General features: G+C 38.2%; 1 protein-coding gene across 2 annotated transcripts; it reads right to left on the bottom strand.

The window, feature by feature from the left end:
• Positions 1-1464: 1464 nt before the first annotated feature.
• Positions 1465-20106, bottom strand: CLGN (calmegin). Of its 2 annotated transcripts, none has more exons than XM_063415174.1 (16): positions 19967-20106; positions 15629-15799; positions 14786-14856; positions 14286-14344; positions 13190-13331; positions 12923-13004; positions 11978-12170; positions 11282-11471; positions 10566-10679; positions 9881-10037; positions 8808-9023; positions 7903-8022; positions 7602-7725; positions 5559-5636; positions 3987-4117; positions 1465-2455 (listed from the first exon to the last, which is right to left on the bottom strand). In XM_063415174.1, exons 2-16 carry the CDS (start codon positions 15788-15790, stop codon positions 2381-2383), a joined length of 1914 nt encoding a protein of 637 aa, XP_063271244.1. In that variant the 5' UTR covers positions 15791-15799; positions 19967-20106; the 3' UTR covers positions 1465-2380. The 2 variants fall into 2 exon arrangements, with proteins under 2 accessions (XP_063271244.1, XP_063271243.1); XM_063415173.1 differs by lacking the exon at positions 19967-20106 and adding an exon at positions 19665-19797.
• Positions 20107-21165: the final 1059 nt, after the last annotated feature.

Raw genomic sequence — 21165 nt, forward strand, 5'->3', positions numbered from 1 at the left:
ATACAGAAACCAGAATTACTTCATGGTGCCTTCATGAATGTAGATGCCAACTGAAGAGCAGCTTCAGCTGTAACTAAATAAAAGGGCCTCAGTGCTATTTGGCCTTCCCTGCATATCAAAAGTTTTTTGGGATCTGGCATCCTCAGTAAGATGGCAAACACAGCCAGAGGGAGTGCAGGCTGTGCAGGTCTTGCTGCTAATGGAGTTCCAAAGATGGGTGACAGTTTTAATAGCAAGACATGCTGGAACTGGAAATCATCATTTTAATTTTAAAGCTCTTTCAGGCAACCATGAGAGCAAGATGAAGTATGTTTCCTGAAAATTATTTTTTTTCAGAAAAAAATGGCCAGTGCACAGAAGTGTGGGTGAAATCTCACTGTGGCACTGGATCAATGAACAGGGGTTGCCCTTTTGCCTGGTTTTCTGTCTCTAGAGCCTCAAATCCTCAACATCCCTGCTATTTCTCCTCTAATCATCTGTATAAATCTGGATCCAAGCACGCTGATGTGCAGAAGGATATATGGGATCTCCAGGTTCCAGGGGATCAAAGCTGATGGGCCATCAATCAATGGTTTATGGGAACTTGAAGTTCAAAACCCTAAGGGAAAGATGAGCATCCCCCATGGGGTGACCAATCTCTGGAATAACTAAATAATTAAATAAATAATAACTTTATTTATTTATATTATATAATAAATAAAAAATAACTAAATAATAACTAAATAAAAACATCAAAGAAACTATAGTAAACTGGAGTAACTATCACGTAAGAGAAAAAAAACACCTCCAAAACCCCTAAGCAAGCAAACAAACAAACCAGACCCCAAATGGACACCCAAACCAACCCAGGACACCCAAATGGTGTAACAATTCCAAAGGATTTTTATCAGACTCAGGCATTACTCATTTAAAAGGTGAGCTGAAATGCTCCCTGACAGCTCACAGTAACTGCTGCTAGCAGGATACTACACTGCTAACAGCTTCCATCCATTGCTAGGAGTAACCTGGAGTCCTCTTACCTTTTGCATGGAGACCCTAAGTAAAGAGGTGGGAACTTGCAGTTAAAAAAAGACACAAAAAGCCCCAAATTAAACAAAAACTTAGAGACATTTCCATGTAATTCACACCAAGTAAAAGTCAAATATAATTAACTTCTGAAGGCTTCAAAACAGGCACTTGAGGACATTGGCTTCTTCATAAGGGTTAAGAATTCATTTCTTAGAGACTTCCATGGAATCTGCTGTGAAAATACTTCCTTTTAAAGTGGACAAATTTTATGACAGGCACAAGAAAATCTGTTTGATTCCTTAGGAGTTGATGCATTTCTGCTTTTTGTAATGTATGACTACTTTTGCCAGCATTTACACATTCTACTACTACTGCAGGCAGCTGCCAAGCAGCAAGAGGTTTGTGGTGACTGAAATTTTATTGTTTAATACACAGCTGAACTTCAACAAAACAAAGTTTCTTTACAATAAGCAGTTTATTCAAACTATATTATGAGAATGCCCAAGTTACTCACATTGTAAAAAACTTAATCCATCAAAAATTCTTATCTATATTAATAAATTTCATATTAAGCAAGAATTAATAAATATTTTTAGGTGACAATATACACTTAGCAAGTATTCTATAAACGGGTCATACCACTGTTGTAGAACATGAGAACTATAAAAGTTTGAAAAAATCATCTGTATATGACTTCTGCAGATTTGAAACCTGCATTCAAGAGTAAAACAAGTCACATCAATTACCACTTGTATTCTACTTTAAAATATATCTTGAAAATAAATTACTGTAACCAATGCCTAAAGTGAACAGGTGACCACCCATGTAACAAGATCAACTAAAATAAATAATTTACAATAAAAATTGTTGCTAGCACAAAATCATCATACAAAAAAACAATTATTGCATTTAGCTCTGCACAGAAAAAAAGTACCTTTTTTCATAGCAGTGTGAACTGCTACAGATGCTACATCTATACTACCATCTTCTTTTAGCTGAAAACTGAACAGCTTATTTTGTGCTAGAGCTACAAAAGGAGTATAATGCATTCATTTAAAAAAATATTTAGAGTAAGTTTATCTCCAACTAATACTAATTTCTAAGAAAGTTCAAATCTTAAGAATCTTCACCTAAAAATCAGTTGGTCAAGTTGTAATTTCCCTTTTATTCTGAATGTGAAATACCAGCTAACTCTTCACAGATAGCATCTATGCTTTAAAAAAGGGAATTGAGGAAGTTTGAGATGGTTGAAGAGGTCAGAGAATTAAAACAGGAGGTTAAATAGCAATGAGCTCCTCCTTTTCCTGTCCAAGCTCAGGAATTTGGTGGCACACCAGAAGTTACTGTCACTGTCTCTAGACCTGGAAATAACTCAGTCCTTTCGAACTCTTCTTTTGCGTACTGACTTCAGTGGTCGATCTCCCATTCCTTCATCACCTTCTTTCTTCTGGAAAAAAAATAAATTCAGCATCAACACTTTAGACCTATTTTAATTACTGAAACTGGCATGCTACATTATTCCTCTTCCTGAACTCCCCAGTCATTTTATCACTAAACGCAGCACTTAGGGGATAGGACATTTTTTTCTACACTTCTAATCTGATGATTAATAAAGTGAGTAGACAAATTTTTATTTCTATATTCAGAAGGAAAAGAGTAGTATGTCTAAGCTGATGTCAAGAATTTGGTTTTGCCCATGTCTTTGCTGGTTTAAAAGCAGTGACTTTTAAACTGATTTAACTTCTTAAAGTGCATCTTTTGCTAATTTTATTTCATTTCTGAAGTAAGTTGTATTTAAAATATTTTAGCTGTACCCTTTGGAGAGGTACAAACTGTCCTTGAATCAGATGTGGTGTGTCCAGTTTCAAAGCACTGGGCTCACAGAGGCACAGGAAAAGCCTTCCCAATGTGAAATCCATTTTCAGACCAGGCTTTGCTTTCCTGCCTCTCCTAATGGCAGGCACCTCCTTTGAAGGAGCAGCTGACAGAACTGGCCCAGCCTGAGTGATGTGCTCCAGACAACTCAAAACAGAAACGCCTCCACTCTGAAAACACCCAGAGAAAAGCAAGCCACGGCCTCACTGTGACTGTAATGCCACAGACACACTCACAGCTTGCCATTATTTTCACTGTATTCCTGGGTAAATGGACAAGGAAAAGAAAACTTCTTACAGGAACAAAAGAAAACACAGAATAAGGGGTGATTAACAAAGACTTTTAGTGCTGAAACAACTTCATGCAAGGTACAGTTTCCTAGAAGAGTTTTACATCAAAAGGAGTTAACCTTACATTGAACAACTCCCTTAACCTGGAAAGTGACTCATTTAGGGAGTGGCAAGCATGAGATGATCAATGGGTGGATCTAAATTGTTTCAGACACTACCAGTTTCTAAATAAAAGACTAATTAATGAGTAGTTGACAAACAAGAAAAGCACAAATTCCATTCTACAATGATATTTTATGAAAATAATTTTGTGGAATATCTGGCTGACTGGATTAATCTGCACAAGAAAAATGAAACTGCAGATGCTGTGTTCAAAAACACAACATTATTATTGTTATTTTGCTTAAAACCTTATTTTGGAATAAAAAACCCCAGTATGTAACTGAAAAACGGAAGGTTTTTCTAGGTCTTGGGAAAAGGCTATTCAATTGGAAGCATATGTTCTATAAATTAAGAAGCACAATGAAAACTGACCAATCTGCTGCAGCATCCAAATTTTCAAGACTTGCAATTAATAATCTGTTAAAAACTATACTCCTGTAAAAACATTTCATGTTTAGGGAGCTGTCCAATCACTTCTATACTATAACTGTATTTATGCAGAGCATTTGAGGTGTCAAACCCAAAGCTTATTTTTATCTCAGGGTTTGTTTTATGCCTCAACAGAAGAAAAACACTTGTAGGTAGCTGGGCTTAGTTAGAAGAATGATGACAAACAATGGCAAGGAGAAAGTAGGAAAAATGCAAACTTACCTCATCTTCTGAATCAGATTTATTTAACTCATCACCTTGACTTCCATCTAGAACTTGATTTACTTCTTCATCTGGAACTTCATTTTCTTCTTCATCATCGTAAATATCTTCACCACCTTCACCTTCATCTTCTGCAGAAGAAGTAAATTTTACTTAGTAAAGCAGAACTGTATTACAAATACACTAAATCCAGACATACCAGTAAGGAAAAGAGGCCAATTTCAGTCCTAGAATGAACTGCTTTTTCAAAATACCCCATTAAAACATGCCTGTGATACACAGAGTACAATTCCCATGAATTAGTAGAAAGTAGTAACTGCCACATTTAATAACCAATTTTAATAGCTCCAACTTTGCCTCTTCTCATAACAGCCCATACTGTCTTCAGACTGTTGGATCTCAGTTAAACAGAAACAAAAATATCCATGCAAATTTAGAATGTTGTCACATGTCAGACCAGACTCTCCTGATTCTTGTTGATGAAAATTTAGAAATACCTAATTTGTTAAAATATGAGACTTCTGTAGAAGTACCAAGAACTTTGGCTGCAATATAGCTATATATTGAACCAAACAGAGCTTCACTAATCGTTATGAAATAAGAAGTTAGTTTTGCCGTCTGTCAATACACCTGGTTCATGTCTACTATGTCTCTATTATCAAAAGGAGAAATATGACCAAATAATGAAGATAGTTTAAGAAAGATATAGACAAAGATCTCTGTCCTAAAAATAAGCCCTTAACAGAAGAGCTTTGCTCATATTCTAATAAAGAGATTGGAAATGATGAATGATGCAAATCCAGCTCCTCCCATAAGTACAAACTTCAATAGAGGGGGAAAAAACCCCAAAGAAAAAATACTTCAGACATCAGAAGCTGTAGAACCCAGAACTGGAAAACTATACTATCAAAATTATTATTTTAAATTTAATCAAATAGCAATTTAAGCATTATTTCCTATAAATAAATGTAGAACTTGACTAATAAGACTCTGCCCCTGAAATTCCATTTTGTGGCAACATTCTTTTACTTCCTGCAATATTGTTCTAGAGGTCAAGGAAAACAAGGAGACAAAGCAGACAAATAGACAATGCCACAAAATTAACATAGAACAAAATAAAACAGTAAATCCCATGGACAATGCCCTTCAAGAGGTACTCTGCCAGCAACTCATTGTCAGTGGTGTTAAAGGAATTGCCAAGTGTTTCTGAAATTTGCTGTTGTGCTGCACTTTCTTTTTCATTCTTTTTAAAATGGTCCCATGTTACAAGGTGGATCTCAAGTCATTCACTATTCCACAGCTCAAAACCCCCAAAAAAACCAAAGGAGGAGGTAATGACTATGAAGAAACTCATAAAGTAAAAATCATAAAGAGACAAAGATCCTAGTAGGAAATATTTCTGACTACAGACACCATAGGGAGAAATCTCAGAGCAAACTTGCATCTGCACCTGATGGAAGCTGACATCCACCAGCCTGAAGTTCTACCACCAACAAGGGAGCAGAGGGAAGAAAACAGATAGGAGAGAGCCACTGGCCAGTCCTGGCCCAAATTGCTTCCCTTTCCCAGTACCTGAAACAGGAGCCTCCCTTCCCATCTTCCTTGTATCCTTTATTAGCTCTCTTTTTGTCTCCTCCATTTCTCTTCTCTCTGTAGCAAAAAGAATCAGGAAAAGGAGGCAGTAGACAAATTCTCTAATGCTCTCAGATATAAAGAGGCAAAAGAGCAATAGGAAATGAAGGGAAGATTTCAACCTGCAAGTGGTAAAAGGTGGCAGGAAGCTAAAGGAAGCTGAGCAATTCTTCTTACAGCAAGAAACCATCAAGTCATGTGAGAGCAAAGTGTAATCTTTGCCTCTGCAGTCTAGAATTTATTTGAAAACCCTGCAATAGTCATACAAAAGCTAGCTAGGTTCCTTTTACTCTGTGTTCTGTTTAGTAACTAAAAGTGAAGGTCTAAAATAGAACCTACCTTTGCAACACCATGAACAGCTGTTCCAAGTACAATTTAAGAACAAAGTTCCTCTGCAATTGCTCAGGCCTTATTTCTGACATTGAAACACATATTTTAGCATATTATTTATTAAGTAATGTGTTGTAATTAACTAAATTAACAGAAGAATATTGGAATTGAGGGATTTGGATTAGGAATGAGCCTTGCAACAGCTGCATATGAGGTACAAACTGTCTATGATCTGCATCAAGACTGGGTAGAATAAAACAAATCTGTAATTCAGAAGCAAAGAACAGGTCGAGTAGAGTAAGATCAAAAGGAAAATGTAGGGGCATACAACACTGCAATCATGTAGCTACAATTTAAGCTAAAGCAAAGAGTGTATGCAGCATAACCAGAATAATTAATTGCCTTGGTCTCCAATAGCAAGGCAGATGGACTAAGCTTGGTGTGACAAGCACTGTGCCAAACACGTCCTCAATTCTGTCAGCAGTGGCATGGAAAAGGCTGATGCTGAATTTTTTAAATCATGCAGACAGAAACCATCAACGCTCACAGAACATGGTGCAAAGACAGACAAAACCCACCAAGTTTCAATCAGTAACACAAAGTGATGTCAGTCCCAAGACAAAACCCCCAACAAAACATGAATGTCTGCTACGTATCTAATTATCCACGTCAGCCCCTTGTCTCTTTCTTTGTTCTCACCAAGGGAGAGTGAAATAAGAGGCAGAACCTCGCAGAGTTCTGAAGCTAAAAATTTCCTCATCAAAGTCAAGATAAGGCATTGTAAGTTAAGTGCTTTGGTTTTTATTCATTATATAGACACGGGGAAATGCTAACAGCACCTCACAGCTACAGCTGAGCAGTACCCAGTGATCTCCAATACAGTAACACAGGATGATTTTATCCTTGGAGGCTGAAGTACAAGCTCAACCTGCTGATTTGCTACTGATTGCTGATTTGCTACTGATTGCTGATTTGCTACTGATTGCTGATTTGCTACTGATTGCTGATTTGCTATTGATTTGCTATTGATTTGCTATTGATTTGCTATTGATTTCTCCCCTGGGCAGCAGGACACATCTCTGCAGGCACACAACAGGTTGTTAAAAAGCAACATAAAGGAAGCTGCAGGCTTCAGTATGTCAAGCCTACTGTATTTTCAAGCTTTAACAAGAATAACTCAAATCAGTGACCAACAGAATAGTATAACCCTCCCAGAGAGGTGTAAGTGGATTTCTGTTAGAGACTTAAAGCTATTCCAGACACATTTTAAAGAATAAAGGGACTTTAACTGCTTCAGGTACTTATACCTGAGTAATTAAAATGTGTTTAATATATGAAATATTTAGAAGGGATAACATATGTATCATTGTCTACAGACATAAAAAATAGTGTTGGATGCATGTTCATTTCTTGAAAGTGAAAAAATCCTGAATAGAGCCTTACTTTCTGCTTATTATTTTCCAGAGCTATTAGCCATGGGATACCACTCAGTGGAAGTTATCAAAGAGGAAAAAAGGCTCAGAGCAAGGCACATTTCACATAGTCCAAGATAACAGGATGTAATTATTGACAATGCAATCCATGAACTAGTTCTATTCACGTCTCTAACCAAACTGCAAGCTGACACACTCATTTTACCATCTTCACCAGTACCTTCGTTTTCTTTTTCCTCTTCCAGCTCATCATCTTCAAACTCCTCAGCCTCTTCTCTTAGTTCTCTCTTTGTAATTTGCTTAGATGTCTCAGGTTTTTTGAAGTCCATATAGTCATCTGATTTCTACAACGAATTAAAAATCTATTTATATTTCAACTCCAATTAAGAGTTAAACAGGCACTGTAAGCTAAGTAATACCAATGGCATATTAAAAGAGGATATTGTTGCACAGATGCTCAAGAGTTTTCAAATAAAGTATTAAGAATAAAACCAAATAAAAATATAATAAATTTCACTAACCTTTCCTGGCCAGCAGAACAACACACCTAGACCAACAGGGAGTGCTAAAGTCAAGATGTAAAGAACCCAGAGCCAGGGGTGTTCTTCTGCAGCAGTCAACAATTCACTAAACATACCAGGCTGTATTAAAAAAAAATTAAAATAACTGCATTTATATCCCTCTCAACACTTTAAAAAATTTATGAAGTGTACTGTATACATTTATGTTGTCCAAAACCCTTCTTTACCTTTGCTTTTTAATGACTAAAACAGTATTTCAAATTTTTTTTTTTAATTATTTTTTTAAAAATAATTTTTAAAAATTATTTAAACTAGTATTTCAATACTAGTAAAGCAACAACTCTACAAATTGGAAATAAATGGCAGGTGTTGAGTAAGAAGGAACAGATGCACAATTCCAACCACACCAGACTGGCCACAACACAACTTTGTAAAGTAACATTTGGAGCCTTGGCAACCTCACACTTTACACCCTTCCCAGCCACTAGACTATTCATTCCTCGTGGGATGGAAGCATCTAAAGAATATGAATAATATAAAGAATATTCCCATGGATATAGTCACAAGGGAAAATAGGGGCAGAGGGGCAGGAGGGGAAGAGTGTAAGTAACTCAGCCTTCATTCTTTCACTTGCTGCCAGGTACTGAATTTCTAAAATCAACATGAAGAGCAGAAGGCTTCACAGGAACTCAATTTCTCACTAGGTGTTTAAGTAAAAAGCAGTACCCTTTTAACCTCAAAACACATTCACCTGGGAAGGGTAAAAAAGCCAAACTATAAGACAGAAAACCTAGAAATTACTCAGCAAAATTATTAACTGCAGACAAATTAATGCTGTCAGCAGTGACAGAAAATTCTTCCAACACCACAGCTTTATACTATCCAGAACATAATAAAGTTTATACCTCATTAGCACTTGCTACTAATTTCTTCAAGCCCCAGCTGTCTGCTGCCCAGCGATCTGCTACTTCTTTTTCTGAACATATGATGAAGTTATCAAAGTAGATCTCAGACGTCATAGACCAGAGCTCCAAACCAATGGCACTGACTGGGGTCATCTTGAACGGGTGAAGATCTTCAAAATAGTCTGGGTTTGGTATTTTCCGAGGGCTCCAGATCCCCTGTTAATGGAAACAAATGTGATCACGTCACCTATGGCTCTCCAAAAGAACAATTTGTCAAAGACACTTCAATATAATAAGAATTTTTACTTTAAAAGACAAGCAGTAGAGTTTAACCTATCTAAAACAGAACTGGAAATAGTGTGTAGGATTCTGGAAGATAGGTCTCAATTTTATGGTTTAGGGCAGACTTCCTAAGTAATTTTTTCTTTTTTACTGTAGAGGTTACAGTAATAACTGACACTTAGCAGAAGTGTTAGACAAAATTTTAGGGAAGGAAAATTCAACTTTATGATATCTGTAAAAGCTATAGCCAAATTTTGCTTGCAAACCTGCTTAGGATCTTACCCTCAGAGATATCAGATTCAAGTACTTCCCAGCCATAACTAATACAAAGTAACTCTCTTTAATATCCAGCTGATTACCTGTAATATTTGCAGGGAAGGAAGGGAATTTAATTATCCAAAATTGATGCTTCCTCTAAAATTGAACTAGGAAGGCAATCTGCTTACTGAAAGGCTTCATTTGTTAATATTTAAAAGACTCACATTTAAAATGTTAATGTAATTCAGAATACAATTCTGAAGACCATACTAAATAAATGGTACCAATGCAAGTTGTACAAAAGGCAACTTTAAACAGGTAAGTTGTTGAAACACAGGAAGCATTATTGTTTCCCAGTATTTTTCAAGGAAAACAAAAGGCAAATTAAAAGCAAAAAAATCTCCTATTAGTGAGGTATTCAGACTCATTCTAAAATACAAATATACTGCAAAAAGCCTAAGTAAATATACTGCTTTGACTTGCTTGCTCAGCTGAACTCTACCTTTAGCCATGACCAACAATTTGGCTGTTACCTGATAGTTCGGATTATCTATCATAGGTGCTCTCCATTTCCCTTTGTACTTTGGGTTGTTCTTCATGGGACGCACCCACTCTCCACAACCAGGTGCACTCTCACATTTTGGATTGGGGATCTGAGGAGCTTCCCACTCCCCATCCATTTCCTCATCCCTAGAGAGAAAAAAAAAGACAAATAACTGCTTGAAGATCAGCCAGCTGTCAAACACTGGCAGGCTGAAGGTGGGGTCCATGTATATTGTAAAAACCTCAACTCTGACCACTCACAGAACTTTACCCAATATACACAATTTTTTTAAGGAGTGCTACACCTTTTTATTTAAAGGTCACATAACTACCACAGCATGACTGACTTCTACTACACTCCTGCCTCTGCAGACAGCTTGAAAGATTTCTACCCAGGATGCTTAGATCCCTTTGAGACTTACATTATGATTTCAAGTTAGCAACCTAAACTCTAGTAAGTTCTTTAAAAGAAACCTTCATATTCTGGTTTTACTTATTTATCTTCAGAAAATGAAAGGCAAAGACAAATTCATGTTTTTACAGAAGCAGTGGCCATACCTTCCACATTCCAATTCCTCCCTCAAAAGACAATGAGGTTTGGACTGACTTCTACAACAAATAATCTGCCACAGACACCAGTCCCATCTACAAAACACCTGAACAAGCTGCACTTACCAGTCCTTGGGTTTCTTTGCATGAGGGTCTGGAACATACTGTGGTTCATCATCCAGCCAGCCCTCAGGCTTCACAGCATCGGGATCTTCTATTCTGGCAGGTTCATCTTCATCCCTTCAATTACAGACCAATGTTAGAAAACACAGCAGCTGACTTGGGACCAATGTTCTGTTCAAAGGAACACAACTGCCATGAAAGGGGTGATTGTCAAAAACACAAAAAGAATTGAGACTCACTGATCATGAACCTTAGACATCTAATTTATTATCTGCTTATAAATGTCTGGATTATATTTTCATTGTTTCATAGAGGTATTTAGTCCAGAAATTGATGGTATCAAGTGGCAGGTGTCAGTCAGGTCTTCCCATTGAGATTTCCCTACTTTTTCTGAGTTGCCATAAGAACAGTAGTTCACACAGAAGTAAAAATTCATTATAAATTAAGACTATATGGTAGAAAAAACTTCTTATTCTCGTGTAGCAACCTTAGTTACTACTTGCAACCACGCAGGTTGCAAAACCAGCAAATAATGATTTTGTCTCCTTAGAACACAACCAGATCCTTATACCCACCTCAGTTATGTTTTCAAACTTTAGTGCTCTTAGTGAAATCTATTCCAATTGTCATTAGCAAAGCCCAAAATAAAACCAGTCAAATCTTTCAAACAAATAACCTGTATGTAAAAGACACTGTAAAAATTAAAATGTTCTCCTTACCAGTCGTCTGGTTTGACAGCATTTGGATCGGGTATTTTTGGTCTCTCATCCCAATCGTCAGGCTTCTTATCAGTAGGATCCTCTACTTCTTTGGAAGGATTTACTGGAGGAATCATATTCTCAAGTAGACTTCCTTTACTGACAACTGTTTGGTCAATTAATATTTCAAATGTATCATCTGGTTTTAGCACTAAATGGAAAAAATTTATATTGAAGAAATAAGGGAGCCATTTAATGTTACAGATATATTTAACCAAAACTATTTAATAAGCACAGACTTAGTCCAATAACAGCAAACAGGATCCTCACTAGCAGAGGATGGCATGCTGCAGATCTAACTGCACTCCTCTGACACCTTCCTAGAATAGTGGGCACTTGTATATTTTAATATCTTCCCCACTAAAAATAGTTTTAACACAATAATTACTGAAGGCCTTTATTAGTAAAGGCTAGGCAGGGCTGATTTGTTTTTTCCTGTAACTGAATATTAAGCAGTAGCATCTGAAAGCTACTTTTATATCCTGCAGTTAAACCCAGTCATTAAACCATTTAACCCAAATCATTAAGCAACCACCACTCAGAATTAACAGGCTATTACAAACAAAGACTCCATTACAAAGCTTCTGCATACAAAACCACATTTTTAATCTCTCCAATTTAAGAACTGAAATTCCACTTTTAAGAATTAAACAATACCAAGAGTATACAGATGTGTCTTCTTGTCCAAATAGAATTTTTTTAGGTCTACATCAGGACGTTCAGCATGTTTTTCATCATATTCTCCAGTTTTAGGATTCTTATGTCTGAAGATGAAGTGCAGTTTGTAATCTTCTCCACATTTATCTGGTCCAAACATAATTGTGTAAGGTGTTTTGTCAAAAAAGTGTTCCTGTAGAAGCAAGAATGTGTTACACTGGACATTTGATTACGTCACTTTTGATACTTCATTTTTCTTGGCATAGAGCACAGTTACCTACTCCTAAAAGGTAAATGAAAAGTTCTAAAATTCTATTCTATTCTAAAAACAGAATAAATCATGGAGGGAACCCAACAGTCCTGTGGAGCTGATGGGTGCTCTCTGTTCTCAGGGAGTGACTCTCAGTCTCTTCAAGGAAGATGAATACATTCATATCTTTAGATTTTATCCTTATGTTAAATAGGAGTGCCTGTCACAAATGAAAACACCCAATTATTTGTCTCCCTCTGTAAACATTACACTAAAAGATGGAAAGGAACTAGTTACTGTTCCTCATAACAATTTCATTTTCCAATGAAGATAAACCCCAGGAGATTAATATCCAGTATTTTATCAGTGCCTTTTTCTCTCTGCATTAAGTAACAACAACAAACAACCCTGAAAATATCAGATATAATTATTCTCCTTCAGAGTACATTGCATTACAGAGTCATGTCAGTATCTTTTAACTATTTATCTTTTCTGTATTTGAATACACAATAACATGCCTGTGGTGTTCAGTTAAATATTGTTTCACAAGTTATGAGTTAAGATCCCGTGGCTTCCATTAATACAGAAATCCTGGAAATACTAAACTCCATCCTGGATATCAGACACCACCCATGGAGAACCAAGCTGTTCCTCAAATGAACAACTGATAATAAATATTAAGCAAGAGGACATACCAGATTCAAGTCATTGCTGCTGGAGAGAAGTTTAATATATGCACCACCACAGTCAATGCCTTTTTGAAAATTCACTTCATATCTGGGCAAAAAAAAAAGTGAGAAAAACATTCAGAGTATCAGAAAAATATCAGTTAACTCCCAATCTGCATTCTAATTATGAATATATTAAGACTGTATTAGTACCTATTGTCAAAACACTTCCATGTAAGCAAAATGTTTTAACTTACTAATAGACATCAAGTAAAAATCTGAAGGATTACTTACTGAACAATCAAAGGTTTATCATCAAAAACAAATGTTTTTGTTAGCATTGCTGATATTGCATGATACTTTGCCACTGATTTTAACACTAATCCTTTGTCTCCAGGCACTGCGTTTTCTTTCAGCTCTTCTACTTCCCATCTTCCTAAAACACACACACAAATTGAAAAAATGCAGTCTGAGGTCAAGAAATCACAGCCTTGTTACAAGCAAAGAGTTAGCAACAAATAAAGACTATTGGCAAGGTAGGGAAGAGATGTTGGCATCAAAGATGTTATTCCTTGTTTTTCTGAAGTTTATAGAAATCTCTAAGTAAATTTTAATACTGTAGATCTGGATCTTTAGGTTGTGGTATCCTGCAATGGCTAGAGGAACAAAATATTTCTCCAGATTTTAGATTTACTTCTACCATCATCACATAAACATCAGTCACAAAGCACTGTGTAAAGCTAAAGATCTGCATCATTACTTTTTTCCTGCTTACACAGAATTGGCATCTTGAGTTAAATCTAATCACAGCATAGATGAAGCTCCCTCCCTCCTCCCCAAAGCTCTTCCAAGAATTATCAGATTTGGTCCAAATCAAGCCTCCAGCTTTGAAAATAGAAGATATTTCTACTTTCTCCAAGTTTGGGATAAATACAGTTGAATACACATGTGCCCAACATCCACAGAACAAGATTTCTTCTAAAAGGGCAGCTGGATTTTCTCAGAGATTAACAGGACAAGATTCACTGGAGTTTTTTCCAGAAAAGAACACACAAAAACCCCCTACTTTTACAATCCACTGTAATCTTGAAGAATGCCTGTGTCAATGGGAAAAGGAAGAAAACATCAGGACTTCTCCAGCATGTAATTAGAGAAGATTCATAAATTGGTATCTTCACACTAAGCAACCCAATGAGCAACATTTCACACCTCAGTTTCAGGATAACAGAATACAAACTAACATTTCTGACCTAGGTCATCTAGACACTCAAAGTTCTGTGTTACTTCTCAAAGAAATAGTAGTTATTTCTCAAAGAAATAGTAGTTATTTCTCAAAAAACAACAGGACATCACAAACTACCCAGTGGAGATAAATAATAAAACTGCTTACCATCATATTTAGCAACGTTATCATCCACGTCTTCTTTCAGAGTTACAGACAACACCCACCTAAAACACAAATTGTACTGCTCATTGATCTGTCTGTGCAAGGCTGTATTATTTAACAAACAAAGGAAAAACAGCTTGTGCTTCTAAGCTGTCAACTTGTAATTCTGATTCTGAGTCAGCATCATGGAACTGCATGTAGTTCAAAGAACATGCAAAGAAAAATTAAAAGACAGTAGTCTAATACAGCATTTGAAAATATTTCCTAAAAATGTAAATGAATAGACAATTATAAGTCTATAGTAATTCAATTTCTGACTTCTATAATTCTGAATAAACTTCAGTTTTACATACAAGTTCAGCTTTAACAGCCTTTCCAATTCTAATACTCATAAATATGATTCTTATAAAGATAGTAGCAGAAAAATGAATACAAAACAAGTCCTGGCACTGTAAGTTAAACTGCTGAAAGTAAAAGTTTATCATTTTACGACATTAACTTACCTAGACAATCCTTCATCAAAGGATTCTGCAAAATACACGTCCCCAGTTGGCTTTGGAGTCTGGTACACAACCTAAGAGATATGTACACATACAAGTCCCAACTTAAATTACAATTTTTCATTTGAAATCCAGTCTCACATCTCCAGAAGTAATCCACCCAGGCAGAGCAACAGATTTTGTTCATTAGAAATACTCAGCAGCATAAAACCCCTTTTCCCCCCACCCACATTTCAATTGTTTGTGTGCATCCCTCCAACAGGGAGCAATTTCACACCTCTGAATTTTAAAAGTTGCTTCCTCTATTCAAAGCTCATAACTAAAGCTTTGTTACATCCTATGTGAAACAAAACCCCCCAGATTTTTCTCAACTTCCACCAAATCTGCTTCCTCCCTGTTTCTTTCTTTGTATGTTTTCCTTTCTTCTGTTTTCCCACCTGTTGTCCACATCTCTTTTCAAGAACAGCATACAGATTTTCTGGTAATAAAGACAGTGTCAAAAGTGATGAAGTCAAGAGATGGGTCTGAAGTCAAAGTCTCAGTGAGACCAAGGTGCTCTCCATTTAATTCTTTAGAAGTGGCATGTTAGGACTTGCAACAAAAGGTTTTGTATCTAGGTTGAATAAAAACCTTTTTGATTATTATCAGCCACAGGCAGAAGATTTTACACTTGGGCAGAAGAGATTCCTCATTAAGTTTTGCCCTTTATGTCACATACAGCAACACAAAAACTCAGACTGCTATCCGGGAGACCCACTCAGTTGTCAAATGCAGATTAACTTGCTCTGGTTGTAACTGTGCATCTTGTATTTAACCAGCTTGAACTGAAGACCTCTGTAATCTCACCTCTATAGAAGATTTATCTCTGTCAGCATCAGCCTCTTGGGACTGCTTGTCAAAATTCTCCACTTCAACATCTGCATCCGGATCTTCCTCGTTTTCCATTCCTGCAGTCACTGAGCTGATGATCAGGACACCCAGGCACAGCCAGTCCCACTGGAAGTGCATCTTGCTTATCTGAAGAATTCAAAGTGTCAGATTTTAAATATAATTTCAACGATATTATCAATACTAGTTCCATTTTAACCCAGGCTTTATCTAAAAGAAGAAAAAAAACCAAAAACATTAAAATAAGGAGAAATAACTACCAGAAAGTGTTGTCACTATAATATTATCTTAATTTGCTTTTTAAATTTTTTATTACTGAGCCCTGACTCAGACTCTCTTTTCCCTCCTGTTTTCCCTATGGAAGTGCCTGTAGCCTGTTCCTTTACCTTACCAAATCTACCAAGAACCTGACTGCAATATATATATTTTCTAATATATACTTTCTTATACTTCTAAGAACTAAGCAAGACTGCTTTCATTTTTCTCATTCATAAATCTGAACAAATAATTAAGTTGAATCATTCTCTACAATGCAGCAATAAGTAACATCCCTTTCATTAGGAAAAATGAAATTGTTGATTTAGAATGTACTAATTAATTAGATAATTATCCACTGCCAGAATTGCACTTGTATTTGCCCCTACTTCCAATGACTACATTTAGGTAAGTGCAGAGTGTATACTGGCTCCAGATGTAAGTGCCAAAGAAAGTTTAAGATGGTTCCAGAAAATATTTTCTGCTTCAAAATTATTATCCAGTAATTTTCAAGTTTAAGTTAGGTAGAACAAGACTTTAGGCATAAATGCAAATACCTTCCTAATTTCAGGGAAACCTGGAAATCTTTAATCTGTATAAATGTCAATAGCAGACAACTGTCCCAGCCTCTCAATCTAATCTGCTGTGAAAAAGATTGTTTTCCAGCATTTTTTGTTTCACATCTGTACAACAGACAAATCCAATTTAATGTTAGAGTATCCAGTGGTTTGAGGAGGAGCAGTGTCAAAAATGCCTACGCAAATTTCCTCAAAGGTCCTGCAAAAAATGCTTTTTTCTGAAATTATTTTGTCTGAATTTGGAAACAGAATGAAGACAGATTCTAGACACCTCTGCACAGGTATTTATCCCTTGGTCCTTACTAATTTCTATTCACAGTAAGCTTAAATAAATGCTGATATTTATTTTGCTATTGTAAGGCATTTTCAAGCCTTGCCTTACCTGTAGCCACTACTGGTTACACTCAGTGCTCTGGTGCTGAGGTGCCTTTTGCACCTGAGGAAGCAGCACCCTCCTCTCAGTTCCATCATCACTCCTTAGAGATTGAATTGTTTACAACTCTAAATATCCCAGCAATTATAGATACTGTCTTATATTGAATGTGTAACTTTCTTCCTCGTTTTATCAAACTGGATAAGCAATTCAAACATTATAACTCCACCAATAATTATTTCATCATTAATTTATTAACACCCAAAGGTTTTCTCAAGCAACATATACAGAGATCAAACAGTATCAGGGCTTTATTTCTCTTAAGATCTATTAATTTATTATTAACTGCACTGATCAGATTTCGAGCCAAAACACAGGATTATCATAAAGAAGTGTTTCACACAGTAATACTATGTCAATACCAGGAAATAATCAAAAGCCTCGTTTTTTTGGGACTAACACCCATTTTCCACAAAACTACATTAATGATGTTACCATTCTTATTTTCTCCCCCATTACAATCCACAATCCCTGCCATTCTTTGTGGGAATTCACAAGCTTGCTTGAAGACAGCGAGTCTGTGGTTCCCTTTTTTGAGGTGGTACATTCAATAGTTATCTGCAAATTTTACTAAGGTTTTGTAATTGATTTTTTAAAAAAAATCAGTTAAAAACTAGAGTTATTGTTAAGTCATAGATCTCCTTAGCAGTTGTAGACCTTAATCCTGCCCTGAAGATTTAAAGTAATTGAGTTTATCACAGGTGAACATTTAATCTCGTGGTGTATTTCTGAACACCTTTGCCTGAGGAGTATCAGCTTTACCAACCCCATTTTCTTCTAATTATCCTATTAGGACAAGCAGTCAAAGAATTCCATACCAATACCTTCTGAAGCCCTTCACTGCTAGCTGAAGTGTCATACATTAACCACATTTCACACTTGCATTTTTAGAATTTTAGCTTGCCTACCTTACCTTAGCTGGTTTGTCATCTCCTGTGCTTCTCCTGAGGCAGAGGAAGAGGAACAACCTCCTCTTCCAGCACATTTCAGGGGTGTTTTGTATGATCCAAAATGCTTTTCACTCATGTAACTGTAGTTTTACTGTAATTACTTCTGAATTATATTCACATTTGTTCCATAAACAGACCAAGAGCATCCAAGAGGTGACAGTAGTACTTATTCACCTTTCCAAACACTCCCTTACAAAATGCCTGATGCTTTCACTTTGTTCCCTCTGAATCTTATCACTACTCCCTGATCCTGCCTAGGACTTCCCTAATTTCCTTCAGTTTTCAATTATATCTCTTACTTCTTCCTTCAAGAAGAGAAGGAGCATTTTAACCTCTGACATTTTGATACACTTCTAAAATAATCCCAGAAATACTGAAATATGTTATCAAGACCAATTACAGTTATCACTCAAATGCCAGGCAAAGGTGGTTTTAACCAATCCATGATATCTTTAACTTTTGTGAGCTCTGCCACACTATAGTTTTAAAATATAAAATAAATCTTTCAATGAAATCAGTGTGTTTCTTGTCTCAAAACACAACTTCACAGTACACATTTAATTTTTTTAAAACCTACTGAACTTTCCTAATTAACACATGAAGACCTATGAGAAACTCTTTTTACTCTGTTTTCAAGATGGCAATGAAAATAAGCCAAGAGGAATCCCACTGTTAAAATTTCCTCAGCGTAACTCAGTAGAAATTTTAGTCTAAGGCTCTCATAAAATCCCGAACACATTTACTGGAAGTCCTGACAATGTATCTAAGTTCAGACTTGCAATTTTAAATATATATTTTGCATAATTTGGTTGCTTTTTACCCTGGGTAACCACAGCACAGCTACACATTTAAAAAAGACATTTAAGCCAGCAGTACTACTGCAAGGCATGCTCCAGGGACCAGCAACAGTGCTGCAACATCAGAAGAATATTGCACCTGGAGTAACAAGCTGCTTTTTCTGAGACACAGACTAGTATTTATAAAAAATAATGGCATTGAGCAGCAGGTCAGGAGAGATCTCCTGCTGCCCCTTCCCACCTGGATGATTTAATTTGGGTTGCACACTGCAAATGTGTCAACCCTTGTAACTCTGCACCATGGTTTTTGTGTATCCTATACGTGCCATCAGTAGCATCATTATTCCATCTCCTGCAAAACTAAGTAAGAGGTCAGGATCTTTTAGGTTACTAACTTATTTATGGACTTTGCAAATGGTCATGCCTTTTCCATGTAATTCTCAGAGTTCTGGATTCTCATGCAGAAAGGGAATAAGACAGCCATTCTCACTCGAAAATCCAAAGATCCTACATCCAGTATCAACACATGAGCTTTTCATAGGGCCAAATATCAATTCCATCCAAGGCCATGAAAAGTGGAGGAGTTTTTCCCACACCCCATAACCATGAGCTGTATTCCTGCCCCATTCTGCTACACCGGCATCAACCCGACATAAGACAACATCCAGCTGAAACTGCTCCATTAAAAGCATGCAAGAATCCTTATGCAACTTTAATTTTTTCCTTTGCTGGGTTCTTCCCTCCCTTTACCCGAGCTGTAAGGCAGCTGGAATGGATGCCGAATGTGAAATTCAGCATTTACTCCAGCCGCAATGCTGCGCTCCCGCAGGTGCCTCGAGATATTTTGCTGCTACAGCGAGCTCGATTAAAACCTTCAAGAAGACCTTATATTCCAATTTAAAAAAATAAATAATAGACGTTTGGGTCAAACGGGCACGCGGTGTCCGTCGGTACCCAAGGCGAACCCGCTTTTAGGGATACCTCGAAGTGAGATCGAGCGCCGCAGGCGCTGCGCCCGTCGTTCATCCCCGGGGCCGCGCTCCTCCAGCCGGTCTCGGGTAAGGGGCCGAGCTCCCAAACCCTCCCCTGCGGCGCCTTCACCCAGTTCCCACCGCCCTCCTCCGGGACCCGCCGCCGCCCGTGAGGCGCGGCCGAGCCGGGGGCGCCTCAGGCCCCGGGGGCTGAGGGGAGCGGGGCGGAGCGGGGCAGCCACCGCCCCCTCCCCTCGCCACACGGGATCCACCGCGGGGCTGGGCGGCCGCCGCTTCTCCCGGCCTGCTTACCGAGCACCGCGACACAGCTCCTCCCAGGGCGGGCGTTTACCGGCGGTCCCGGCGCTGCCCGGCCCGCGGCGGGCGGTTACTGGCGGCGGTGCCGGCGCTGCCCGGCCCGCGGCGGGCGGTTACCGGTGGTTCCCGGGGCGGTCCCGGCGCTGCCCGGCCCGCGGCGGGCGCTTACCGGCGGCGGGAGCCGGAGCCGGGCCCGGCCGCTTGTCCCGGCGCATCCCCGGCCGCGCAGGCGCCCAGCGTCCCCGCCGCTCCCGGGGATGCGGAGCAGGTGCCGCCGCTCGTGCCGCGCCGCGCCGGCCAATCACGGCTCAGCGCGCGCGGCCCAGCCGAGCCGCCGAGCGTGTGTGGGCGCGGGAGATGGGCAGCGAGCTGAGCCAATCGGGGGTGCCCGGCGTGAGGTGACAGCCAATGAGAGGCTGGATCCGCTGCTGGCCCGCCCAGCGCGGGGTGCCTCAGCCAATCGCCGGCCGCGGCCCTCAGCGCTCGGCGCCGCTGGCGGAGGCTGTGCCGGTATGGCCGCGGTCCGCGGGCAGTGCGGGACGCTCCGCTCCACACGCCTGCAGCCAGAGAGCCGCCAGGAAAAGGGATTCCCAACCTGTAACCTCGAATTAAAAAGCGTTAGTTACAAATGGACTCCTACCCTGACACTTGAATATACGTGCCGCGAAGCAGAGCGAAATACAAACGTTTTAAATAAAATACTAAAGCCGAGTACACATCTGCCTTTTGTACTGAAGGCAAATGTTGATGTGTCCCTTTCAAAAGCCCTTAAAAAGATTTAAGTCGAGAATAGGACACATTCAGAGAAATGAGTAACTGTGCTCCAGAGAAAATCAAAATTGTTTGAATAAAACATTAGTAATATCAAACTGTTGAAAGTCGTATGTTTCTTAACTAATTTTTAATTAGTTGTATTAATCATTTGGAAGCAATGCCTGCATTAAACTCCCAACCTAATGAAGGCTGCAATATTTGGTCCAATATATGTATGTACATATATCTACATGCATATATAGCATACATATATCTACACATATACAGCACCACAGTATACAAACAATCCTGTACATAAAAATCTAAATAAAGTAAAATAGATAAATAATAAACCTATGAGCAATATTTTCAAAATATTACTAGAGGTTGTCTTTACACTCTTCTGTATTGTTTTAATGTAAAAAAATTAATTCCATCTC

This window comes from Prinia subflava, chromosome 18 (genome assembly GCF_021018805.1).
Source record: "Prinia subflava isolate CZ2003 ecotype Zambia chromosome 18, Cam_Psub_1.2, whole genome shotgun sequence".
NCBI lineage: Eukaryota > Metazoa > Chordata > Aves > Passeriformes > Cisticolidae > Prinia > Prinia subflava.

Excerpts from the sequence above, each read along its gene's own strand:
- CLGN (XM_063415173.1), bottom strand. The coding sequence starts at position 19,709 with ATGAACGACGGGCGCAGCGCCTGCGGCGCTCGATCTCACTTCGAG. Across the intron at positions 14,857-15,628 it reads GAGATAAATCTTCTATAGAG|GTTGTGTACCAGACTCCAAA; the intron begins GTGAGATTACAG and ends CATATCTCTTAG. Across the intron at positions 14,345-14,785 it reads TTTGATGAAGGATTGTCTAG|GTGGGTGTTGTCTGTAACTC; the intron begins GTAAGTTAATGT and ends TTTGTGTTTTAG.